This window comes from Coloeus monedula (assembly GCF_965178545.1).
Source record: "Coloeus monedula genome assembly, chromosome: 27".
NCBI classification, from domain to species: Eukaryota; Metazoa; Chordata; class Aves; order Passeriformes; family Corvidae; genus Coloeus; species Coloeus monedula.
Genome location: NC_138807.1, coordinates 3,624,916 through 3,649,482, shown reverse-complemented (window position 1 = coordinate 3,649,482; position 24,567 = coordinate 3,624,916). Strand labels below are relative to the sequence as shown.

Sequence of the window (24,567 nt, the reverse complement as noted above, 5' to 3'; positions counted from 1 at the left end):
CATTTGTATTTGGGTTGGTTTTAGCCTACAGAGTGGAACAGTTGCTTTGTCTTAGCTATGATCAAAGGCTCCAGGGATCACAGATAAGTTGGAATGAAGTGATGGCCATGTGCTGAGGAACAGCCTCTGTTCTAAAGCTTGGAAACTAAACAGATTATTCTGAAGCTGAATTAATCTTGACGGTGAATGCCATCTAATTCAAACCAAGCCAACAAGAGTTAAAAAAAAAATTTAAAAAACCAAGGTAACAGTAAAATATGCTGTAAAAGATGGCCTAGGATGATCAGACAAGCACAGGGGAGAGTAAGTGAGCAGTTTATCTGCATGAAACATTCTGTTAGCATCCTCTGTGCCCCAGTTGGCAGACTGTGCATATTTTCATTTTAACATAGATGAAAACTTTCATGAGGTCACTTTTCAGTCACAGCCAAGACAAATGTAAGGGGCACCAATAGCCTGGAAGGCATCAGTATTGTAAAATAAAGTTACAGATTGATTCTGTGTTTTTAACCCTTTTTGATGGGATTGTTATAATTACAGAATGAGCCAAAACACAACCGTGGAACAGGAAACAGCAGTGGGAGGGGAGAGAAGGATGAGTCCTTACTCAAATTAGGAAGCAAATTTAAAACAGGAGGATAAAGAAGGATTTGCAATTTTGTTTCCGTTTTTAACAAATAGATACACGATGAAGCCAACTGCCCAGAGATTCCAGAGGATTTGCTTAAGATGCAAATGGCTTTAAAAAGTGCTTAAGTTAATTCCTGAAGGATGGGTCCATCAGCAGCTCTTAAAGCTGATGGTCCAGATGGAAGCTGCAAGCTCAGTAAACCTTGGGAATTGTGTCCTGCAGGTGCCAGATGCTTCACCTCACTCCAGAACCGAGATAACCTCTCTCAGTGCCCCACTTCTTCCCTAACTTTCCAATGTCCACTGATCTTGAAGCAGCACAACTTCGGTTCCAGGTCTACTCCCCATCTCACTGAGCCAAACCTCCCACTAAAGAAATTCTGACACTCATCTACAGAGTTATCCTCTCTCTGGCTTTTGCTACAAACCAAATATAACCACTCTGAACAAAGCACACTCTGTACAAACAGAATACTGCAGCTCTGGTATGCTTAGAACTCGAGTTCTCTGTGCTTTTCAGGACCTTCTCTACCACTTTTTTGCTCTTTGATGATTGCTCTCCTAGGCTTCATTGTTGTAATATGTTTTCTCCATTGATGAATGAAAAAATATCTTCAGGCAACTCATAAAAAACCCTTCTCTAAAGATGGAAAAAACCCCAGTGACCCTACAAATGAAGTAACAGGACGTTTTTTCCTCTTGGCATCATAAAAACCATTTTAGGGTAAGGCTAAGGTCATGTTGCTCCAGAGATATCTGCACAAAGATAAATTATAATTTGGATTTGACAAAGCAACAGATCATTTGCACCAATCTCAATCATGTTAGGTCCTCAACACATTCTTAAAATGAATCTAAAGCACAGCCAGTGGCTGCTTCTAAGGAAATTATGGATTACTTCTAAGACAGTTATAGATTGCTAGGTAAAATTACTGGGCTAAAACTGGTGGAGTTTTGGACTACCCTGATTCATCAGAAGCTAAATAAAGTGATTGTGGGTTCACAAGCACCTCTGCACTGTCTCTTAACAGAAGCTGTGCTGCTATCACAGAATGTAACTCCTTTTTCAGACATTATCTTGCACATGAGACCAGATGAAAAGAATTCTTCACTACTTGCCCTACAAGCTCCTATGGCAATTTTGCAGTGGCAGGGTGTTCAAATTTTGACCACTCTGATCCACTAACTTTAACACATGGTGGCACATGGGCTGGTTGTTAGCTTTGACAGCTCTGAGGTAAACCACAGTATTTCACTATTTCTGGGAGTGCAAAGGGACACCTGTAAGGCATTTTGACACTTCCATCTTTGACACAGATTTAAATGGTTTAACATACAGCTGAAGAAATCAGTTTGACAGGAACTGCTGAAACAAAGCAAGTAACTGTAAACTGGCATTTATTTATGGAAAATGGAATGCTTCATTAACAAACATTTTTAAATGGGATATGAACAACACCTTACAAAACAAATGAGTTCACATTGGATTGAGTGACATAATATGGCAGCAGCTTAAAAAAAATTACACTTACAGTAGCCCATAAGTTACAATTAATGGTAACCCTGGGTAACAGATCTGTTTCACTTGCCACCTTGCATGAAAAACCAAACACAATCAGTAGCGACGGTTGAAACGAGGATCGTTCGGTCTGTTTGCTCTTTCCTGGCCAGCAAATCCTTCTCCTTGCATTCCTCCTCCGTGCATGATCTGACTCTGATTGCCACCCTGCATGAAACTGCCACGCCTGGAAAGGGATTTAGACATTTTAATGTTCTCTCATGCTGGTACAGTTAGATTGCTAGAATGGGTGTTCTTTTTGCATGATTTTTCACTCTTCCATAGGATGCACTACATAAAAGCCATGGGGATTATTTTATTATTCCTTGACACTTAAGTAACAAATTAGATAACTGATACTCCCATAAATGTTTCTCTGGCTAATTTAAATAGAAGAAATGCCCCTTAAAAGGAAGAAAACCACTTTGCTGCTTTTAAAGTTCTTACCCTGACATGCCTCCACGATGCATCACATGGCCCGGTCTGCCTCTACCGCCACCTAAAGAAGTTCAAATGCTCCCTTTATATCCACAGCAAGTTTTACTTCATCTCCAAGAATAATGTCTGTATTTTCTTCTTTACATGGCACAGCTAAGGAGCTGTGCAAGAACCATACCTTGCCATCGCTCATGATCCCGTCCTATCATCCCTCCATCCACACTGCTCTGCCAGGAACGATCTTGGTGCCCTTCAAACTTTCGACTGTGATCTCCCCAGTCACGTCCATCCCTGTAAAAACATGAAGTTCCCATCTTCTCATATGAGCAGAGCACAAGAAATAGTTTTTATATTTGAATCCAAGTCACAAACGTACTCAAATGCTTTACCAAGGCTCATGTGAATCTTGTATTTATAGTGCTGCTAAGTCAAATCTCGGAAGAATCTTTCTGCTCAAACCAAGATGACAACTAAATAAGATACTGAAGAAGAACCACTATTGTGAAAATAGCAAGCTTTCATAGAAATATTAGTTAAAATTAATGGAAAGCATGATGACTTTAAGATGTGGAGTTATTAAAAAAAAATCATTCCAAGTGCACGTTTTGATGCACACAGCATCGAAACATTTGCAGTCCATCCAACACTGTGGTGAAAGCTGGAAAAAAAAGAACTGTACTTCCAAAAACTTTGACATGTGGAAATACTCCTTAGGTGCACAAGAAGAGGTGCTTTTAGTACTCACCGTGACTGTGGGGGTATCCCTCTGCTCTCACTCATCCTTCTGTCAGAGCCGTAGCTGCCCCAGCTCTCCCGGGAGTCCCGCGAGTGCCGGTCGGGGCCTCCGTGGCGCTCGTCTGGGTAATGCTGGAAGGCACAGAGAGCTCTTACAGGGCTGCACACACAGACCTGGCTCACTGTTTAAACCTGCTCAGCTGTAATTCCTCCATCTCAGAATCAGCTGGGAGGGAAGGGACCTCCTGACAACATCTACTCAGGGTCAGCCAGGACAGGCTGTCCAGGAGAGTCTCCCAGTGGGTTTTGAGGATCTTCTCAGGTTCTCCAGGCAACCTGTTCTGGCATTGCCAGTTAAAGGGGATTTGAATTGTCTTCAGGTAGAATTGTGTTTCAGTTTGTGCTCACTGACTCTTGTCAGTGGGCACCACTGTGGCACCTGGCTGCACCTTATCCATATCCTCCCTCCCATCAGGAGCTAAAGCACATTGGTAAGATAAGCCCAGGACTTTGCATTTCCTGCTCTTGAACTTCATGACATTCCCCTCAGCCCAACTCTCCAGCCTACCCATGTCCCTCCAAACCTCATAGTAAAGGCCACTGAGGGTTCTATGACTCCCTAAAATTAATCTCTCACTGCTTGAATGAGCCCTGAAGGTCCTTCCCCCAGCCCTCAAACACAAACATCTCTACAGTTCAGCTCTTACTTCCATGTAACCTCATAGAGTGAATATGTATTTTTGTACTTTTACCTCTTCTATGCAATCTTTTGGAATACTCTCTTTTGACACAACTCACTTGCTTTGATTTCTATCAGAATAATTACATCTAACTTCTATAGTAAGTCTTTGAACTGAATTTCATCCTACTGAAGAAAACAAGACAATCTGATTACTCAAACGTATTTTGGTGGATATAATGTAATTCTCAACTACTGAAATTTAATCTCACACACACTATAGAAAATCAGGTTATAAGATGTTAAGATATTTCTGTAGCTCTATAAAGCAACTCACTTGTCCATCCCGATCTCCCATAATTGTCCTGGAGCCATCTCTCCTATAAACAGATGATTAGAATCAGACTGTGGTAGTAAAACACACAGCAGTCTGTAAAAATCCATCTATATAACAACACAGATGAAAAATCCTGCACATCGTGTCACATCAACAAAAGGCATAAACAGCTGGAACATATGGAAACCACGACACATTTTGGATTCCTGGAAAACCCAGTTAGTCCTAAGGTATAAACCAAAATATTCTTGTTAGAATTCTAGGTGCCTAAAATATTATTGAGAAGTTTTCCAGAATCCTATAAATATGTAGAATTGTAAAAATACTTTGCCCAAGCCTGCCAGAAGCTTTAACTCATGTCACAGTACAAATCTTTTCATGGTTTTGGAAGAGAAAGACCACAGCCACTAAACAGCACTTGAAAAATAAAATGCAAACCAAGCACACACCTACCTTAAGTAAAGGCAGCAAAATGTGACATTAAAAATGTATTTTTGTCTTTTGTTTTCAGGCACGAGTGGAGGTAAGACACCAACCTGTCTATTGAATGCTCCTGGTAACGCCCACGATCCCTGTGATCGAAGTCATGGAAGCGATCCTGGCGACTGAAATCTGAGTGGTACCTGTCATTCATGGCCATTCGTTTTGCCTCTGGCCAGTAGGGATCATCCCTCCTGAAAGACAGAACAGACTCATTTTAGCCCAGATAATGCCTTTTGATATTGGTCCTCCTTCCAAACCAAAAGAAGGATAATTAAGTTCAAAAGGGCATTGAAAAGCCTGAGCTATTAAATATGATCATCTCAATGCAACCAACAACTGCTGAGAGCACATGTACGGCTTTTGCCAGCCCAGGCTGATGAGACAGAACCCAGCAGTGATGTTTTCCAGTGGCATCACTTGCATTTGGTGGCTTTACCTGCCATCTATGTCATAAGGTCTCCTCATGGCAGAGCGCCGCTCCTGCTCATAGCGCAGCTGCTCGTGCTGGCGCCGCAGCTCCTCCCTCTCGCGCTGGATCCGATCCTGCTCCCTCCTCCTCTCGTGCTCGATGTGCATCCGTTCCCTTTCCAGCCTCTCCCTCTCCATCCGTTCCCGTTCCAGACGCTGCCGTTCGATTTCCAGTCTCTCCCGAGCAATCTCGAGCCTCTCCCTCTCTTCCCGTTCGCGGATGGTCTGGAGGTGCTGCTGCCTCTCCCGGCGCTCGCGTGTGCTGTTTGAACAGGCAAAAGTTACACGTGGAATGCTCCAAAGAATAAAGCAAGGTAAAATAAAAGGGGAAGCATTAAAAATTAAAACCACAGTGGCTGCAAACTTGCATGATCTCCTTGAAATTACACCTGGGAAGGGCATGGAGGGAAAGATATTCAGTGTACACATGAATTTATTTAGAGACTGATCAAATGACTCCCACAAAACCCACCCTGGGGGTGAATACTTCTATATCGTCAGGAGAATGTGAATCCAATTGCCCACATATACTTCCATATGGTCAGGAGAATCTGAATCCAAATGCCCACAGTTCATTTCTTATACTGAAACAAAGTATCTGTGAAGAATATTTTATTTCTGTGAAGAGACCTGGGACGGCATGGTGGATAATGACTCCACTAAAGCTCAGGAATTTAACTATGAGGGAGAAACTTTTTCCTCTCCAATAAAAATAACAAAAGCATTTTCCCCCTGTTCAATTCAACTACTGTCAGGTGAGAAATAAAGTTTTGTAACGTGCAGAAAACATGGAATTCAGGTCACAGTTCTAGCAAGGAATCTGAAGGGTGGCAATTATCACCTTTAATCATGACTCTATCAAACATACGAAACAAAGAAAAAGCCCCACCAAAAAGAATTAAATACCTAAATTAAGTTCAACAGATACCCATAAAAATAAACAAAGTTACAAGAGAGGAAAAAAAACTGAAGGCCTTTTTCTCTCTCAGTCTTATTTTAATAAAAATAAGATATATATATTTAAGGCAAAAAAACCCAAGCAATGTCAGTGCTGCTCTTACCGGCGCTGCTCTGCCTCCCTCATTTTTCGCTGTGCTTTGATTTTGTCAAAGGGGACAATCCCTTGTCTCTCTCTGCTCTCTGATTTGCGGTCCTGGCTCTTAACACTCTGTATTTAAAAGAGAAACTTTAATTAATTAAAGGACAACCATCACAAACAATACTCTTAAGCTCTGTTTCCATTTGTACAGTTCATATCTCCAAGGTTGGGCCCTGCTTTTTTCCAAAAGCTGTTCTTTTTCTAACGTTACAGACACCATATATTAAGACAGTAATACCTTGCCTCATTTGTTTGGCAGGATTTGAGTGCTGAATATGGTGTTGGCCAAATGAGAGGTATTTTACTAATTAAGATCTAAATCCCTGTTACAGAAACTCTAATTTGACAAACTGGCAGGACAAGTGTGGGTTGCATGTAGCATGGCAGGATTCAGGATTTGTTTCTAAGGAAGATGTTTTCCATGCAGAAGCATTACTTACTCTGTCTTTTGATGTAGTGGATGTTTTCACACTAATAACAGGTTCTCCTTTGGATTTATCCATGACTACTGTTCTCTCTGTTCCTTTACTTCCTAAATAAATCAGAAGTGGAAAAAACCAATCAAACTACATGACGTACACCACTCATTGCTACGCCAGAAGTTCTGTTCTCTAAAATGTGAGAATGGGCATTTAACTCTCTCTTCAAAACAAATTCTTTCACTCCACCTAACCCAGGTACTTCTTTTAAGGATTGCACAATGTCAAACATCTCCCCTTCCCCTTATACATTCTGGATTTCCAATCAGAAACAATCCTAGAACATTTCTTTGGAAAGAACTACCTACAATTAAATATTCCTACATCAACATATCTTTTACTCTATTAAAAAAAAACAACAGTCAAATTACCTGATTTAACAGTTTTAGGTTGATCTGATGAACCAGACTTCTGCTCATCTTTATCTTTTTTTTCCTTTTCATCTTTGTCTTCTGTCTTTTTAGGATCATCTCTTTGGTCAGATTTCTCATCCCTTTTAGCACCGCCAGGTCTGTGGATAGATACTGATACAGATTAGACTAATACAGACTAAGAGAAAAGAAAATTCAAGGAAAATGCCAACAACACACCAACAAAGTAGAATTCTGATGTGTAACAACCATAATTGGATTTCCAAACTTTTCCTTCCATAACTTCCTGCTCCATAAAACAAGATATTCAGACCATCCCGTGCAGGTGTCAGAACTTGGCCAGGATTCAGGTATCTCAACTGGAAGCATGAGGACAAATTCACACCATTAAGCACACCACGTGCTTAATGTCCACAAAGTTTCTCACACAACGTGACAATGAACTGTTTTTGTCAGGCAACTTGGTGAAATAAAAGCAAGAAGTTCTCAGCAAGTAGCATTTAAGAGAAGTTATGCCTCGAGAAGATAATTAAGGCAAAGTGCTTAGTGTTTAATTCACTCTCTTAGTGCCTTAATCAGCTACTTTCAGTAATGCTAGAGAGGAAGAGCACAGTGCTCAGGAGGAACACAATCTGGGAACAGATCTTGGACAATTTTCTTTTAACTGTCTGGGACCTGGAGGAAACTCTATTCCAGTGAGAGACACAAGGTAAGGAGAAAGTGAAATTCTCAAATGGTCTTTCCTACAGACTTAAGACATGAAAGCTCCACAATTATTACTAAACCCCAAATAAGGCTAAATTTAAAGGGTGTGCTTGAAAATGCAACTTTCCAGTGCCTACTTTAAAGCATGCAATAGAAACATTTTAAATTAGGCACTGAACATCAAGTGACGTTTATCTTGTAGTAAAAGCTGAAAAAATCCATGTACACCTGTTTTTGAATGTTTGCCACAGAAATTCTTACTGTAACTTTAGTTTTTCCTGACATCAACACAGACTGAAGAACAGAAAACACCTTTGGTAGGAGAATTTTCAACACAGTACCTCTCACTGACTGTTTCTCTCTTTGCTTCACTCTCTTTTTTTTCACTTGTCTTCTTCCCAGCGGGTTCATTTTTTGCCTGAAATTTATTTTGCACATCATCAGCTGAGAATGTGGCCTCAATCATTTGCACAGTCTGGTGGGAACTCGGTATCTTTGAGGACAAGTACTCACTTTTTCCACAGAAATGATCTTGCCATGCAGCTCTGTCTTGTGCAGGTGAGTGATGCACTTTGTGGCCTCCTCGGCCGTGGACATGGTGACAAAGCCGTAGCAGCGAGCGCCAGGACTGCGAGCGTTGGTCACCACCTTGGCACCCACCACCTTCCCAAAAAAACCAGGAATTACTCTCCCTGTGACAAATCCCTCACGTATAACAGCAAGAACTACAAGCTCCTTTTCTGCTCTTTTTAATTCCTGGCCATTGCCACGCAGGAAACTTCTGGTTTTGAGAGATTAACAAATACAAAAGGAGCATTGCTTGGAGCTGACTATGTTTCTGTTACCAATGGAATGCTACAAAAGCTGAATCAAGAAGTGGGAGCCAAAGACTGAATTCTCTTCTGGAGAAAGACCACAAGGGAACAATATCAAAAAAAAAAGGGCATCTAACTCTACATCAACAAAATCACTTTGCTCAAGTATAAAATAGTAAAAACCAATACAAATTCTTAAGGCAATTTCCACATACACACTAATTCTCAACTGCTAAGTGCCAGCTTCCCTCCAAAAAATGTTTGCATGTCACTGCTGAGGCACATCAGCAATGTTATCTGCAATCTTCTTTACAAAACAGGAAGTTTCCCCAAAAACTAGAGCTTGAAAAAGGCACACAAATGGTGTTTACTTATGCTCAGATATTCAATGCAGCTCACTTTGTAATAGAGAAATCAATCATATTTCAGGTGTGATGTTTCAAAGTACAGCTAAATGAAGAACCTACTTCTGAGCATTTAATTTATTGCACATGTACATCTACTTCCAGGAAGCTCTGCCTCTGCTAATACCCTGAAGAAAATAACAATATTTTATTTAAATGACTAAATGGCACCATGACATCTATCTAGAACCAAATACTAAGTTGTTTGTTGTTTACTTTTTAATCACATTTAAAATTTAGTGGCACATCTCTATAATCAACATTTTTGGTTACCAGATGGAATTCTAAGCAAATCAATGGAAGTATTGTGTCACAAGGAGCATTAAAAAGGTTTTACCAGTCCCATGACTTTCAAACTCCAAGCTGTGCTACAATTAATCCATTTTTGTACCTATCTGTAAAGGCATATTTAAGTTTCAGAGTATTTTCATCAGTAAAACATTCAATGGCAGGTTGTCAGCACATACCATTTGCTTTTACTACAATCAGCTGACAGTAATCTGTAAATTGGCCTCAGAGGTCTGACAAAAATCCTTACTGATGGCTCTGATATCAGATGCTTTTTATTGAGCTCTTTCCATTTTCCAGCTGACAGGGAGATTTGACATTTTGTCTTTCCTTAACAGCAACTGCAGGACCTCTCCTGCCAGCAAAACCAAACAACACCTCCCCATATCCCAAACTACCCAAACAAGTGTTTTTTAAAGGAACTGCCAACTCTTGACAAAAGTGAAACTTTAGGTACTAAGGCAATTCCTAAGATATTCCCCAGCAATTTTGTCTCAACATTTACTGTATATTTTACTTAGTCCTAAAGAAGTCTTTAATAAACATTAAATTCACAGCTGACTGTGAATTTTCAGCAGGTGAAGATACCATACTGCAGCACAGGAGACAGAAAAATGTGTAAAGTTATTGACTATTTCAAATAAAGGATCACAAAGGGAATTTTTCTAGCCAAAAAAACCAAACAAAACAAACACTGGAACAAAAAGAAACCAACAAAAATAACCCCTTACCTTCCCATATTTGCTAAACAGATTCTTCAGATCTGTAGCTCTGGTGGTGGAAGCCAATCCACTCACCCAAAAGTTTCTACCAGAACTGCCAGCACTGCGACCTAGTTGGGAAAACAAACAGACAAAACCAAAACATACCCCAAATCCTAATTACTTGAATTAATTACTTGAATCATTATGCGAATTAAAATGGAGCGGGATCACAGATTTTTAACTTTTTAAAATCCCAGAGCAAGTGAAATGCATTGTGTGACACTCTCCTCCCATGATTTGCTTTGCTGAAGGTAAGGAGCATTACAAGTTCAAAAATTTGGGTGGAACTACGAGTTTTGATACAGAAATATTTCATATCATTCTTCAAGAAAGCAACTGGACAAGGGCATCTCTGAATTAAGTGAGGCTCTTGAAAGCATGTCAGAATAGATCCCAGTAACTTACAGGAAAGGAGAGCAGCCCTGTAAGAGTTGTGGGGAACTGTGTCTGCACCCCAGGTGTGCTCATGTCTTGCCTCCTTATCTCAACTCCAAGGGAATGCTGATGGGATACAGAATTCCTCCCAAGGAAAGCCATTCACCATCAAGAAACCAAGGAAATGTCTCTGTTTCTGCCCACAAAGATCCACAGTTGGGATACAGAGTCTGACTTCAGTTGCAGGCGTTAGGAAAGACCTGGCCTGCTTCAGCTATGCAAGAACCACAGAACACCTGGCCAATTTTCCATCTCAGCTACAAAGGTAATTTAATAAATGCTAATGAACTTGCCAAGTCTGAACACCCAACATCAGGTGATTAAAGACTGACCTGAACTCCAAGGTTTAGTGTTTGCATGAAGCATTTACACAAGGATACTGTTTCCAGTCTCCTTTGAAATGTCTTTACTGTCCTTCTGTCAGTCTGGGCAGTTTCAAGGCCTCAATGAAAGGGTTTCACTCCAGCTCCCTGTTTTCCATACTTCTGTTTTGGTGGTTTTTTGGTGATATATGGAATTTTACAGAACCTCTTTCATCGAGGGAAGGAATTTTTCCCAGAACCTTTCCAAAATGCTATTTGGGTGTCTTTCCATCTTCTACTTAATAATTTCAGTCATTGGCACGAGCAACTGAGAACACAGATATCAATATTTACACAAGTTTCCTAGGAAAGGATGCAGTAATTTGTATCAATCTCTTACAAAAACACCCAAACCAAAGAGAGTTTTTTTGTGTAAAGGTGAGTATACACCTGCCATCATCTATCTCAAAAGTGCACGGACAAAGGTATGTCATGCACACAAATACATGGGGGATGCATTGTCTTAGTGTTTTAAAAAGCTGAGCCAAAGGCTTTGATGCTTTTACTCCACACATTTCTACAATTTAGAAATTACTACCTGCAGTTACTCTGGCAACAGATTCCTGGAGAAAGAAGAAAGTGCCCATTTTTCTGTTTTCTGCTATTTTACCAATGAGTTTCTTAACATTTTTAAGACTATGTTAATGTCCTTTTTGATTAAGGATTGCTCAGTCTTAACATCTCCAGGTTCTTCCCTCCCATAAGACTTTAAAAAGTGCTCCTGCAATGGTACTGCACTTTTGAGACAAAGAAATTCTGGGACTTGAAAATATTTAACTTAGAAACAAGAACAGTGCAGACGTTGGGAGCCGACCACCAACACTGGAGACATCTTTCAGATGAGCATCCATTGACTGCCAAATCCACCAGGGTGAGCTCATGAATTTCTTTTTCTGCACTCTTGTTGACACAGTTTTCAGAACGAATGCACGGAACATAGAAAATTCTTCATCCTAAATAAAATCCTTTCATACAGGTGGGCACATAGCAATGTATGAGTCAGAACTGACTTGTATATAGTTTTTTAGCTTCCTTCTGGCTCAGTCACTTTGCTCTGCATGCAGAGAATGTTACAGAGCCAAGCAGCTCCCTCTCACCACTGCTGCTCACTAAGCCAGAAAAGGAATAAAACAAATGCTATGGACCACAGCATGTCCTTTGGAGAGTGGGATGCAGGAGCAAGGTGGTTATCAGACACCCAAGCTCCTGAAGGCTGCTTTGAAAGCAAACCCAGCTAAGAGTTTTCTCAGTCTCACAAAAACAACACACTCGAGTCCTTAGGTAAATGACAGCATGCACAGAACATTCCCGGAGATATTCTGAAGTAAGAGAACACAAGATTACAGACTGAACCCAAATTGACTCTAACAAGGCTGAAAGGGAGGTCCAGCAGCTTGTGCTAACAGGTATAACCCAGGACCTCTGAAAAAGCAGCTGACAGGGAGGTGAGTCTGGGTTGCAAACCCCAATTAAAACCAAACCAATTCCTCCTGTCCAGTTGGCAGGCAGACCTCATAATGAGTTTCTTGCTTTTTATAGGAATTGCTGGTGTTTCCACACTTAAAAGTGCTGAACTACCTGCCAGCAGCGTGTAAGAAGAATGTTAACAGTCAGATCTAAATTTTCAGCCCTGGGCAGGCAGAAGAGAACAGAGAGGTGGGGTGAGCTGCAAAGACTCAGCTGCCTGGTGTATTAAAAGCAAGAAGGCATCTGACACTGATAGAAATATTTTCTTCTTGCTTATGATGCATACTTGCACCATGAATAGGATCTGCAGGACAAAGATTTAATAAAATCAACCTAATTTGAAGACAACATTAAACTGTAAGATTTGTGGCATGTAAATATGTGAATTCTAGATCCCAAATTACTTCAGCAAAACAGAAGATGGGAAGGAGAATTCTAAGTGTATAGTAAAGCAAACACAATTGCAAAAGGTTCCTGACTCACTAACAGCTGTTAGTGAGCATCTCCAGTGCCAAAAAAGACATATTTACCACGTATTAACATCTACCTTTAAAAATCAAGATACAAACAAAACAGTGCAATGCACATGTTCTGAAAAAATGCATATAAGGAAAATACTTATTTTAACGTGAATAAGGAAAATCCAGACAGAAGTGAGTTTATGCTATTCAACAACTGCTTTGAGTGCAATCAATTTCTGCTGAAATAACCCATCCAAGACAAACAGCTATCCAAGCAATCATTGAACTTTTATATTTGAAAACAAACATACCTTTCTCATCTTTTGAAATTATCTTTGTATCTCTGTCCTCCTCAACAGGGCTAAAGAAAAAACACCACATTATTCAAGTCAGAAAGAAAAGTGACTAAATATAAATTATGAAAAAAGCTAAAATTAAATACCTACCAGAAAATATGTTGCAAACGAAAACACACCTTTGTATACTTGATTTAAGAAATCTGACAAGAAATAACGAAGTCAGATTCTTAAACAGACTTACATTAAGAAGATGATTACAAATAAGAGTAATTTGGGAAAACAACCTTTGAAGGTTGAGGAAGGAAAGAAATCAAACCCACTGCGTTTAAAAAAATAAAAATATCTGCACATGGAGAAATAAAAGAGACCTTTAGGAATAGGCTACAATTTCATCAGTCTCGGAGGCCAATTGAAGGAAACAGCTTATTCGCATCACTTAAGGACCAATGATAAAAGATAGCATCTGGTCTATAACGGAGAAAAAACAAACCTCTTTTTCTGATCACCGCCCTCACTGGCTGAGGACTCTTTAGTGGCAGGGGAAGATTCCTCTGAATTAGCTTTGTCTTCTGCTCTCTTGCCATCTTCTTTGCTATCTCTGGCTTCGGCACCTGCGCCTTTCTCCGCTGTCTCCCCACTAGAGGCTTCCAGGCCTTGGGAGCGTTTGCTACTCTGATCGCTTAGGGTCTCTACCACTACACCTTCAGAGTCCGGGGCCTCTTCCTCGGGGCTCTGTTCACTTGTCTCCCCTTTTGCTACCACTAAACGCTTTGCTTCCTTCCTTGCCAAAGCTTGGGCCGATTTGCTGTCCAAAGCTAAAGCATCTTCCTCCAACTGAGCGGCAGCGAGAGCGTCCTCTTCCTCAGCCAGCCTCTTGCCTGGCCCCGCGTTACTGGCTTCCTGCGCACGCGGCCGCTCCGCTTCGGGAGGTTCTTCGTTAAGTAGCTCAGATTTACAAGTTTCCCCCAAAATGTCGAGTATTTTCTCATTTTCTACGGATTTAACAGGAATAGAATGGCACAAGATTTAATCACCAGGGAAATACAGCAATCACAAATGTGGAACTGGCATGGCTGCCACACTAACACCAAGAGAACTGCTAAGCTACACAGAGATTGGAAAACCCTAGTGTACACAGTGTTACAGCTACCACGCTAACTGCTCTCTCACACACTGCCAAATCAGCCCTAGCACCTCAACAGGGAAGAAAAATGCCCCCACAGATTTAACAAAAAACTTCGGGCTCAGCCTTCATATTCTTCAGCAAATCGTTCAGCTCTGTTTCTTCTCTAGTTAGCTTCCAGAGTCCGAGATGCTTAACTGAACGTATCAAGGCACTGAGAGTTCAATTTTTAAATTTCTGTGAAATTCTTTTAGCAGAGACAGTCCAACATGAGAACTGGGCATCTTCTGATGGTGCATGAGTGTGTTTGCAGTCCAGAAAGGGAATAGTATCTGTATGAAATTTCCATGAAGAAACTCTCTTCTTTCTTCTGTATCCAGTAACTAATCTTTACACTTTAATGCCCTACAATATCTTTTTACTGCTTTCACTGCTCTCTACTTAGTAACAGAGTTAAGGTGTGTGCAATATCACAAGATCTGTTTACAAGTAGAATATTTAGCTTTTAAAACTGTGATTAAACTTCTCTAAATCCATTTATGTAGTTTAACAGGTTTTTAAACCATTTCATTTCACTGGAAGTATTTCAAGCATCACTTCACAGATCTGGGGATATGATTGGGTTTCCAATCTCTATGACCCTGCATGATCTGGATTGTCCATTATAAAAATAATGCAAATTATGTTTGTTTGCTTGGGTTTTTTAATAGTTAATGGTTTAAAAAGTATTAGTTGAAAAGACAGGAATATGTTTTTCTTTAACAGTACCTGGCTCCAAGTGTAGCTTCTCCATTTTCTGTTTGGGAAAAAAAGACCACAGAATAAGGACTTTATAAAATGTATCATCTAACACAGAAAAATAGCACCTGCCCAATCCCAAAATTGAAACTACACAAATTCATCTACTACATTTAGCACTTTTTTCACTGTCCACTGGAAATAAGTATTTTATATAGGTGACTTTTCTGGCCCATTAAAGCCAAGTCAAAATATCAGCCACATCTACATTCTCTCAAATAACTCCGAATTTTAAAGAGACCAATAAAGTATCTTTGTGTACCACCACACCAATTACAGAGTAAAAAACAAATCCAGCTACTACTTTATATAATCAGTGGGAGAGAGAAGAAATCAACAAGACCCTTTTTATCTGCCATGAAAATGAAGGAAGTCTTGAGAGCTGACTGAAAAGTAGGGAGAAAACCACACGGCACCCTCATTTCACAGACCGTGCTGAGCAAGGTTACCAATGTCTTGGATTCTGTTACAATTTCATATTATAGTCACATTTTCTTTCTTGTAGTATGAGAACTGAGTAAATACTAATAATATGACATATTGATTAACATAATCTGAAATACAGCTACATTTTCAGTTTACCTTCATTTCAATTAAATCAGAAGAGGAGGCTTCTAAATTGTTTTCAATTTCATCATAATCTTCCTAAAAGAGTAAAAAAGGAATGAAAGCATTTCTTACCAAAAGCAGCTTAAGGAGAATACACCTGTATTTAATTTTCCCTTTCAAGAAAACATGAAATATTTTCAAGTGCTTGACAGATCTCAATTGCTACTTCAGAGTGTGACCCAAAAATGAGCAACATGTAAACATACCTCATATTTAAACATCTTTCTCCAATTACTTTTCATTTTAATTTTAACAGGACATTGTCTATTTGTAAGTTATTCTTAGTCTTATTTCACATTTCTGTGATTACTGAACATGTTTTTTCATTTTCCCACTTTTTAACTTTAGTTCCTAAACAAAAAAAACACGTTAGAAACGAAGCTGACTCAGCTTTACACTTCTCCAAACCAAAAACATATCCCAAAAATCTTGCTTCCTTAAAGAGCTGAGGGTAAGATGCAACCAAAATTCATTGGTTACATGAGATTAATTTACAGAACAGCACAAAATTGCCTTTCAGGTGAAGTGGATGCTGTTGCAATGACTCTGTGTTCAGTCCCATGAAAGGGGAGATTTTCTCCCAAGCCTTTGTGTTTGAATGCTCTGTTGGAGTGCAGACACCACAGCCAGGCTCTGTTGAAATCCCTGCAAGAGGGGGCAACTCAGAGGTACCTTGTAGCTGGTAAGCCACAGAGCAGCTGTCAACCAAAGGAAAACAAAGAAGATTTCTTGTTGTTGAGCCAGGGAAACGCACAGCTCTGTGCCAAGGGTTACCTCAGATGTAATACTGATGTCACCCACCTCCAAGGTATGACCACCCCCCAGTGAACAGGATGTACAACTAGAGTCACTCAAGCTCCACCTAAATGTAAAAACAGTACAAAACTAAGCTAAAAGTGTGGAGAAGTTAAGGGAGGCTCCACTGTAACAGTCTGAACCTGTCTTCTCCCCTTTAGGGATGTCTGTTGAGTAAGAATACTCTTAAGCATGATGAATGATGAACTCCAGCCAGCTTTTGTTAGGAATTAAAGCTGGTTAGTATAGTGGGGGAGGTTTTTTGCAGACAGATACTACCACCAGCAATCCTTAAGCCTTAAGCTGTCACAATTTTCCATGACATTAATGATGTTATTCCATAAAAGGCTGGGTGTGAGCCCTCCAAAGGCACCAACAGCTGCCTGCAGTGAGTAACACACTCAACTGAGGAGACCTGGGGCAGGGGGCTCTGTTACGCTCTGATTGTGTGTGATCTCTCTGATCCAGGGGTCTGCCCAGTGAAGGGTCCACAGAACAGGATGCTGACACTTTTTGAGCCCAAGGGTCTTGGTTTTCCCATGGCACTGACAGACCAGTCAAACAAAAAGGCTTTGAGAAAATCTCCCTTTTCAGTTGAAAGAAGGTAAACGATAAAAGTTGAAGCAGATATGCAGAAGGCAAAGAAGGAGAATATGTTCTGTTTTGTGAGTGAACAGCCTGAAAGAAATAAAAAACCCAAACCCACAAGGATCCAAGAAGGAAAATATTTGGGGAGTGAATGTGACATATGGATAACCCTGTGCTGTCTGCAAAAGACATTGCAAGCTGCTCTCAAAACCAAGCCAAAAGCCTGGCAATGTCAGAACAGGGCAACACAGGAAGGTCTTCTTTTGTTAATCTCCATAAGAAAACAGAACTACACAACTACCTTAAACCAGAGCATTCTGTCTGCAAAAAAGATATCCAAATTACCTAAGTTGAAAATGTATTTTTCTCTCTCCCCATAAACACCTACACGGCTGGGTGTATGCATATATACACTTTGACATATACAACATATAAACAGGAAGAGGGAATACAGACACTAACACAGCATTTTCAATTCCAGACTCCTTTCACAGCAAGCAAAGGTGATACTGAAAGGTAGGGAAGATGACAACTCATCTACTGAGAACATTTCAAGCCTCAAGAATATTTACCACTTAAAACACTAGGACATGAGAGCTGTGAATGGGAAATAGAATCCAGATCACATTCAGATCCGATATTCTACTGGATTGAAATACCTTATGTGCCCATATCCCTATTAAATATCTTCTGGAAAATTACAAAGACCTCTACTCACTCACCTCATTTTCTGTTAGTTGATCAGGAAGTTCCTTCATTTCTGCTTCGACATTATCTTTATTATCAGACAGAGAATCAAGAATATTGTCAGGACTATAATCTTCTCCGCAGTCTACAGCACTGCTGTTATCTATTTCAGCTTCATCTAATACACTAATATCCATCATGTCAATATCCTGCAAGGTATCCAGATTTGCTTCAATATCCTCCTACAGAGAGAAAAAGGGTAAATGTGTAGTTATTGCAGGTTACCTGATGCACTTTCTTAGTAACTGCAATCATGATTTCACTTACTTGCCCATCTCTGGAGTTTTCTTCTAGACCATTGTCTTCCACACCTTCTTCTTCTGGTTTCCTTCCTACAAACAGTATCACTGCAGTGAGATGTAGCACTACATCTTGTAACATGTTTAAGCTTTGGTGAATTATCTCTTGAACACTCGGTTTGTTTCAGCAAGTAATCATTACGAGGCAGATTCAGAAGTCTGGGTCAGTATGGATATAACTGAGGTCACCTTGCCACTCCATAAAAGCAAGAAGCAGGAGCATGAACTACAAGTAGCACAGTATTTTTTCTAAAGCTACAGTCTCATTCCACAACACTTCAAAACCTAAAAAGACACAACACCCTCTGAGTAATCCGTTTAAAAGTAACACCTTAAGATTGTTACAAAAACACCTCCCTTAATTAAATGGATTCAGAATGAGTATTTACTTTCAAGATCTTGGACACGAATCACATTTATGCACATCTGTCACTCCCAAACTCCTACTGCTATTCAAAGACAACAGCTCTTTCTCTATTTTTAGCCAGTCTGACTTAGAAGAAGCAGCTTAATAATCTGTTTCTTTTCAGAAAATATTCTTTAAGAACTGGCCATGAGCAATTCAAATAAGCCACAAGTAACATGGCACGCAGAATATTTAATATTTTGAAGCAACATATGGTTAAATATAGCTACAGTTTAAATATAGTTTAAATATAATTATAGGGGCTTTCCATGGAGCTTATGCTGCAGCTGCTTGCTCTGTACCTGACACAATTCTACACACGGTAACAAATACAGAAACATCTGCAATTTGTGGTTTCATCCTCACTTTTCAAGACTTGCTAATAAAATACAGTCAGGTGTCATGTTATCACTTAAAATTGTTATTGCTCATTAATGCAAAAGAGTTTTACCATTTTCCATAAGGTAAAAAACAATTTAAAAAAAAATTAAACTAATGTAACAGGAGAAATCAAGTTTGCATGCCAAATTCTAGCTACATGCAAATAGTGGAACTGCAAGTGTCCAGACACCATACCTTTGCTAGTTCTTTTTGGCATTCTTTTCGTGGTCAGCTCTGAGGCCACGGGAATTTCGTCAGGATCTCCTCCTTCCTCCTCAATGGCCTGTTGGAGACAGCAGGATGATATCCACTGTATTATTTGCTTGTGTGCATTTGTAGTGGATTGGGATGGGCAGTTAATTCTCTTCACAGCAGCTGATAGGGGGCTGTGGTTTGAGTTTGTGCTGAGAACAGTGCTGATAACACAGGGATGTTTTAGATACTGCTGAGCAGAGCTTACACAGAGCCAAGGGCTCTTCTGCTCCTCTGCCCCAGCAAGCAGGATAGGGGCCACAAGGAATTGGGAAGGGACACAGCAAGACAACTGCCCAAAGGGTCTTGTGCTCAGTAATAAAACTGGTGGAAGCTGGTGGGGCTGCCATTACTTGGGGGCTGGCTCAGCATCAGTTGAGCTGGTTGACACTATGGAATTATTTTCTTTCATGTCACTTGTTTGTCTTATGTGCTTTATTAATTTCTTTCATCCATTTCTTTTTTTTTTGACCCTAACATTTCTTAAGATTATAAAACTATCTTTGTCACAATCCCACAAGTTTACTATTCCTTTTACCCTTCCACTTCTAGCCCTCATCCTGAGTGAGTGGCCATGTGGTGGTTGGCTGCCTGCTAGGATTTAACCACAACTGCGTTTTTAAGGATTTGTGACATGGAAACATTGGCATCTCTCCCCAGTTCAGGTGATGCAGCCAGGCAGCTGTATCACCTGTCAGAAATACTAAATAGTAAGGTGCAACACACACACAATCCCCACAGCCAAATCAAGCTACTACTCTGCAAATAAGCACATTAATGGTATAACACTGGGAGAGACTCTTACAGGAGCTCAGGTGCATGAGTTTTTTCTCAATGTGCAGGCCTGTTAGAACCCATAAAAGGGCCAAGGCTGACCGTGCCGTTCTGGCCTCATGGAAGTCTGTGAGAACACATTCCAGAGAGGTCGGAAAGATGGAGTCGGGTGAAGTGTGGTGGTGCCAAGCAATAGGGCAGAAACTGATGCACAGAAAGTTACACCTAAATAGGAGGATAATATTCTTTACTGTGCGAGTGACCACGCACTGGAACAGATTGCCCAGGGAGCGTGTGAAGTCTCTCTCACTGGACATACTCAAGAACTGTCTGGACGAAATCCTGTACCATGGGCTCTAGGACAAAACCCTACCGGAGCAGATCACCCACTACGATCCCTTCCAACTTCACCCATTCTGTGAACGGTATAGAGAGAAAGGACGAGGAGAGATGCGAGAAAGGGGCACGTGCGTGTATGTCGGGGGAACGGGAGAGTAAATCGGGGAAGGACGCGAGGACGTCGGGGTCAGGCAACAACGGAAAGGTCGGGGCCATATCAAATTCCACCCAGCGCAATCTGAGCCGCGCTCCAGAGCGGCGACGGAGCGCGGGCGGCGGAATGGGCGCCCACACCACAGAGCGGCGTAATGAAACCCCGCAAAGGCAATGGCTCTGCAGCGGCCGGAGCAAAGGGGACACGCTGGAGCCCAACAACACCCCGCGGGTGCCCGGCAGCAGCACCGCAGCCCCGCTCCCCTCAGGGCCGCCCCGCTCCAGGCCCGGCCCCGAGCGCGCACGCGCCGAGAGCGCCACAGACAAAGGACCCGGATGGCCTCACGCCACTGCCCCCTCGCCTCCCCCCGCCGCGCTCTGCCTCACCTTCCGCAGCCGCTCCATGAGGACGCTCTTGTTCCCGCCGCTGTCCAAGTTACGCCGCTTGAGCTCGGCCCGCAGGTCGATGACTCGTAGCTCGCTCAGCCGCCGAGTTTCAGGTTCCGAACCAAAAGTTGCGGCCCCGCCAAGGGATGTGAAATCCCCCAGTCCGGCCGCTGATTGACTCTCCGCCATCAAGGCCCCTTCAGTATTTCGCCTCGAGCCCAAATGCGCAGGAGAACACGGCACAACCCAACAGCAAACCTTGCGATCACGGCACAAAATGGTGGGGAGCGAGACGCGCCGAGGGGAGGGGGAACAAAGCGCGCTGTGCGCAGGCGCGGGCGGGAGGCAGCGGGCGGGGCCTGGCGGGAGAATCGCTGCGCGCAGGCGCGAGCGGCGCCGCTCGCGTCCAAGGACGGCTCGCGAGCTCTTGCGCATGCGCGGAGGGGCCCGGGGGCGGGCTGGCCGCGTGACGCCACCGCCGCTCCGGAGTTGGCGGCGCCGCGGCGCGCGCAGCCTCCCCGGACCCCGGGGCGCATGCGCGCTGGGCATCCTCCTCCTTCCCGCCCCCTCGCTCTCCCCCGCGTCTCGGTGTTCCTCCATTTTGTGCTGCGGCTGCGGCTCTCCCCCGTTGTTTTTGTCCCGCCTTGCCCCGAGCGCGCGACTCGAAACCGCGGCCCATGGCGGAGAGTCACTCAGCGGCCGGGCTGGGGGAGTCTGCGTCCCTGGGTGGGCCTGGGGTCCCCGGTTCGGAGTCTGAAAGCCGGCGGCGGCCGCTGAGCGAGCTGCGCGTGATAGACCTGCGGGCCGAGCTCAGGCACCGCAACTTGGACAGCGGCGGGAACAAGAGCGTCCTCATGGAGCGGCTGCGGAAGGTGAGAGCGGGCGGACACGCCGGGGCTGCCTCAGGGGTGGGTGTAGCGGGTGCGACCCCGGTCCGGCGGGCACCGCTGGGGAAAATGGCGCCAAAGAGCGGCGGGGCCGCGGCGGAGCCGGGGCTGGTTCCGCAGAGCCCGCCAGGGTCAGTGCGGGCGTTCGGCGCCCGGTGGGGCTGGGCCTGCTCTGGGCCGTCCTAGGCTCGCCCTGTGACCTCTGCTGTCACGGAGTGTCACCTAGTTCCCCTCCGATTCCCTAGACCTGTCCAGCACTCGGTGTCTGCCGTGGCCCGACTGTTTCTAGCCTCGTTCATCGCAATCTTCCGCTGAGTTCCTGGGTTTACAGTTCTGTACGCTGTCTGTCGGGCTTTTTACTGCGTACTGGTGTTTTTCTGGCTTTCTAGCTGGTAGCCTGGTCGCTGTATCCTCAGCACAACGTTTCGTGTGTTAATAGCATGGGGAGCCGCTTCGCTGAACCGCTGCTTGCTGTATCCCAGAGCCGAGGTTTTTACTCTGTCACAACAACCCGTGTGTCCGTGCACAGTCACAAAGGCTGTCGGATTGGCTTTTTTTGCTGACTGCTTTCCAGAAGACTTAGACCAACATGTTACAGCCTTCTGTGTGCTTGTTGCTCCGGTCTGGTGGTTTTTCATTTGAGAATCCAAGTTGCTGATTCATGATTTGGGACTTTTCAGCATCTGGTGTCCAGCTTCTAAACTCAACAAAAATGCACGAATGAAATTTTTTATGTCTGTCTTTATATCTATCTCTATCTTTTCTCCCTGTTAGGCTATTGAGGAGGAAGGAGGGAATCCTGATGAAATTCCAGTGATTTCAGAAAATATGAAGAAAACTCCAAAAAGAAGCAGCAAAGGTACAGGGCAGTTAAAGAGACTTTCCACACTACCATCCTTGAATTTTCAAGCAACTGTACTCATCAAATAGAACCTTGCTAATCTTTTTTTCTGTTAGTGGTACTTTTCCTCACATTTGTGCTCACGTTTCTGGGTATGGGCGATATAATATTAAACTTAGCAGTAATATAGTCACAGAATTTAATGTGATTTAATAAGGCAGGAAATGTTGAAGGATCTGTTGATTTGTTCTCCGAGTTGCCTGAAATTTGTATTAAGAATTACTGATGAACGCTGAAGCAGTCTCAGTGTTTTTAATAGATACTTTTTTTATGTAGAAATGCAGTTTCTAGCAAGTGCAAAATAAGCTCTGTAGTGTTATGCTTCATAGCTAATAGCAGTTGCAATTTTCTTCCTAGAAGACAAGTTTTGAATCAATTTCTGAAGTCATATGTTTTCAAGGCCTTATGCTTGATTTTTCTAGTGGTGAGACAGTCTTACATAATCCTTATTTTCAGAAAATAATCTACTGGTTTTCTAAAATTAGTTAATTTGCACAATTTGATCTTATTTTGTAAGCAAATCGTGTTTAAAACTTTGCCTTGAAGCTGAGCAGAATAATTAGTTTAGATTATGTATTTTCATTACTAAATTTGATTTATACAAAATGTAAATTTGTGAGATGAAATTCGACTGTGGTGCCAGCTAATTTGTTTGATTTTTGTCATTGTATCTGATCTGGAGTGATGGTGCAGTTGCTTGCAGACTGAAATGTGGAATCTTGACCAGATAGAGGGCAAATGTCATAACTCTGGTTAAAAGAGATATTTTTAATCATACTCATTTTCAAGTCTCAGAAAAACACCTATTGTCTATTGCAGCACTTTTAGTGTTGGGATGGAAATAGATGAAACGTTCCTCTTGGCTCCAAACCCCTCTCACTTTTCAGTCGTAACGTGCTTGTTGTTTTTGAGGAAAATAAAATTCATAAGATATCAAACAGCTGCTTGGCTCTGAGTTTGAGAAGTTGCTCTTTGGTGCTGAAGCTGGTATAGTGTTTTCAGTAATGCCAGTTGGGATAATTCATGTCCAGCTGGTGGACAGAGCACTGCAGTAAAACTCACAGGTAGAGTGGGGTTTTTTCATGGTTTTGTGCTGTGGTTGCTTTTTTCCCCTTTCTAGTAAATGTCTTTAAAGAAATGAAAGGTAATAAATTGCTGCAATCTGAGCTGAGCCAAATGTTCTGGGGAGGTCACAGAGCTTGAGCTCTTGCCAGGTGTTGGACTGTGGCATGTTTGTCACTTACTGGGGTGGTAACAGGGAAAAAAAATGAAGGGAATACCAACGCTGATGAAAAAGTAAAGCTTGGAGGCTACATCTGTAATTACTGCTTACATTCTAATGATGATAATCTTGTTAGGACGTAGACCAGATGAAGAGGGAGTAGAAGACAATGGCCTGGAGGAGGATTCTGGAGATGGACAGGTACATGAGGCTGGGTTTGGAGGGGAGTGATGGCAGCATGGCTCTCAAGTCACCAGGACTATGACATGTGCTTTTTTTCTTTTCACAGGACGATATTGAAGCAAGTTTGGATAACTTGCAGGATATTGACATGATGGATATTAGTGTGTTAGATGAAGCTGAAATAGATAATGGCAATGCAGTAGATTGTGGAGATGATTACAGTGCCCATAATATTCTTGACTCGCTGTCTGATAGTAAAGAAAATGCTGATGCAGAAGTGAAAGAACTTCCAGATCAGCCTACAGAGTATGCTGTAGGTAACTTGGAGGCATCCCCACAATTTTCAGAAATTAAAGAAGAATCAAGAGAAATACCAATAGTGATGGTATGCATCTCTTATGTGTGTGAAATCAGGGTTTTCTTTCTAATTAATTTATTTCTGAATG

At 42.1% G+C, this 24,567-nt stretch overlaps 2 protein-coding genes across 4 annotated transcripts in view; one reads left to right on the top strand and one right to left on the bottom strand.

Annotated features, from left to right (window-relative positions):
- Nucleotides 1–2,011: 2,011 nt before the first annotated feature.
- Nucleotides 2,012–21,528, bottom strand: LOC309582634 (scaffold attachment factor B1-like; the record flags this gene model as incomplete). Its single annotated transcript, XM_082297886.1, has 21 exons — nt 2,012–2,375; nt 2,636–2,687; nt 2,805–2,917; nt 3,372–3,493; nt 4,378–4,420; nt 4,914–5,051; nt 5,297–5,590; nt 6,390–6,496; nt 6,868–6,959; nt 7,278–7,417; nt 8,324–8,400; nt 8,496–8,645; nt 10,221–10,321; nt 13,290–13,339; nt 13,768–14,269; nt 15,169–15,196; nt 15,781–15,843; nt 17,913–18,119; nt 18,205–18,269; nt 19,219–19,306; nt 20,929–21,528. The coding sequence occupies 21 exons, from the start codon at nt 21,526–21,528 to the stop codon at nt 2,246–2,248; spliced, it is 3,162 nt and encodes a 1,053-aa protein (XP_082154012.1). The 3' UTR covers nt 2,012–2,245.
- Nucleotides 21,487–24,567, top strand: part of LOC309582635 (scaffold attachment factor B1-like) — a 15,569-nt gene continuing 12,488 nt past the window's right edge. For all 3 annotated transcript variants that reach the window (XR_014227115.1, XM_082297887.1, XM_082297888.1), the window contains exons 1-4: nt 21,487–21,800; nt 22,590–22,674; nt 24,075–24,139; nt 24,228–24,506. Coding sequence is in view for 2 of the 3 variants with exons in the window: in XM_082297887.1 (XP_082154013.1) it covers nt 21,606–21,800; nt 22,590–22,674; nt 24,075–24,139; nt 24,228–24,506 (624 nt within the window). In the remaining variant the exon portion in view is untranslated. The remainder of the gene's footprint in view (nt 21,801–22,589; nt 22,675–24,074; nt 24,140–24,227; nt 24,507–24,567) is intronic.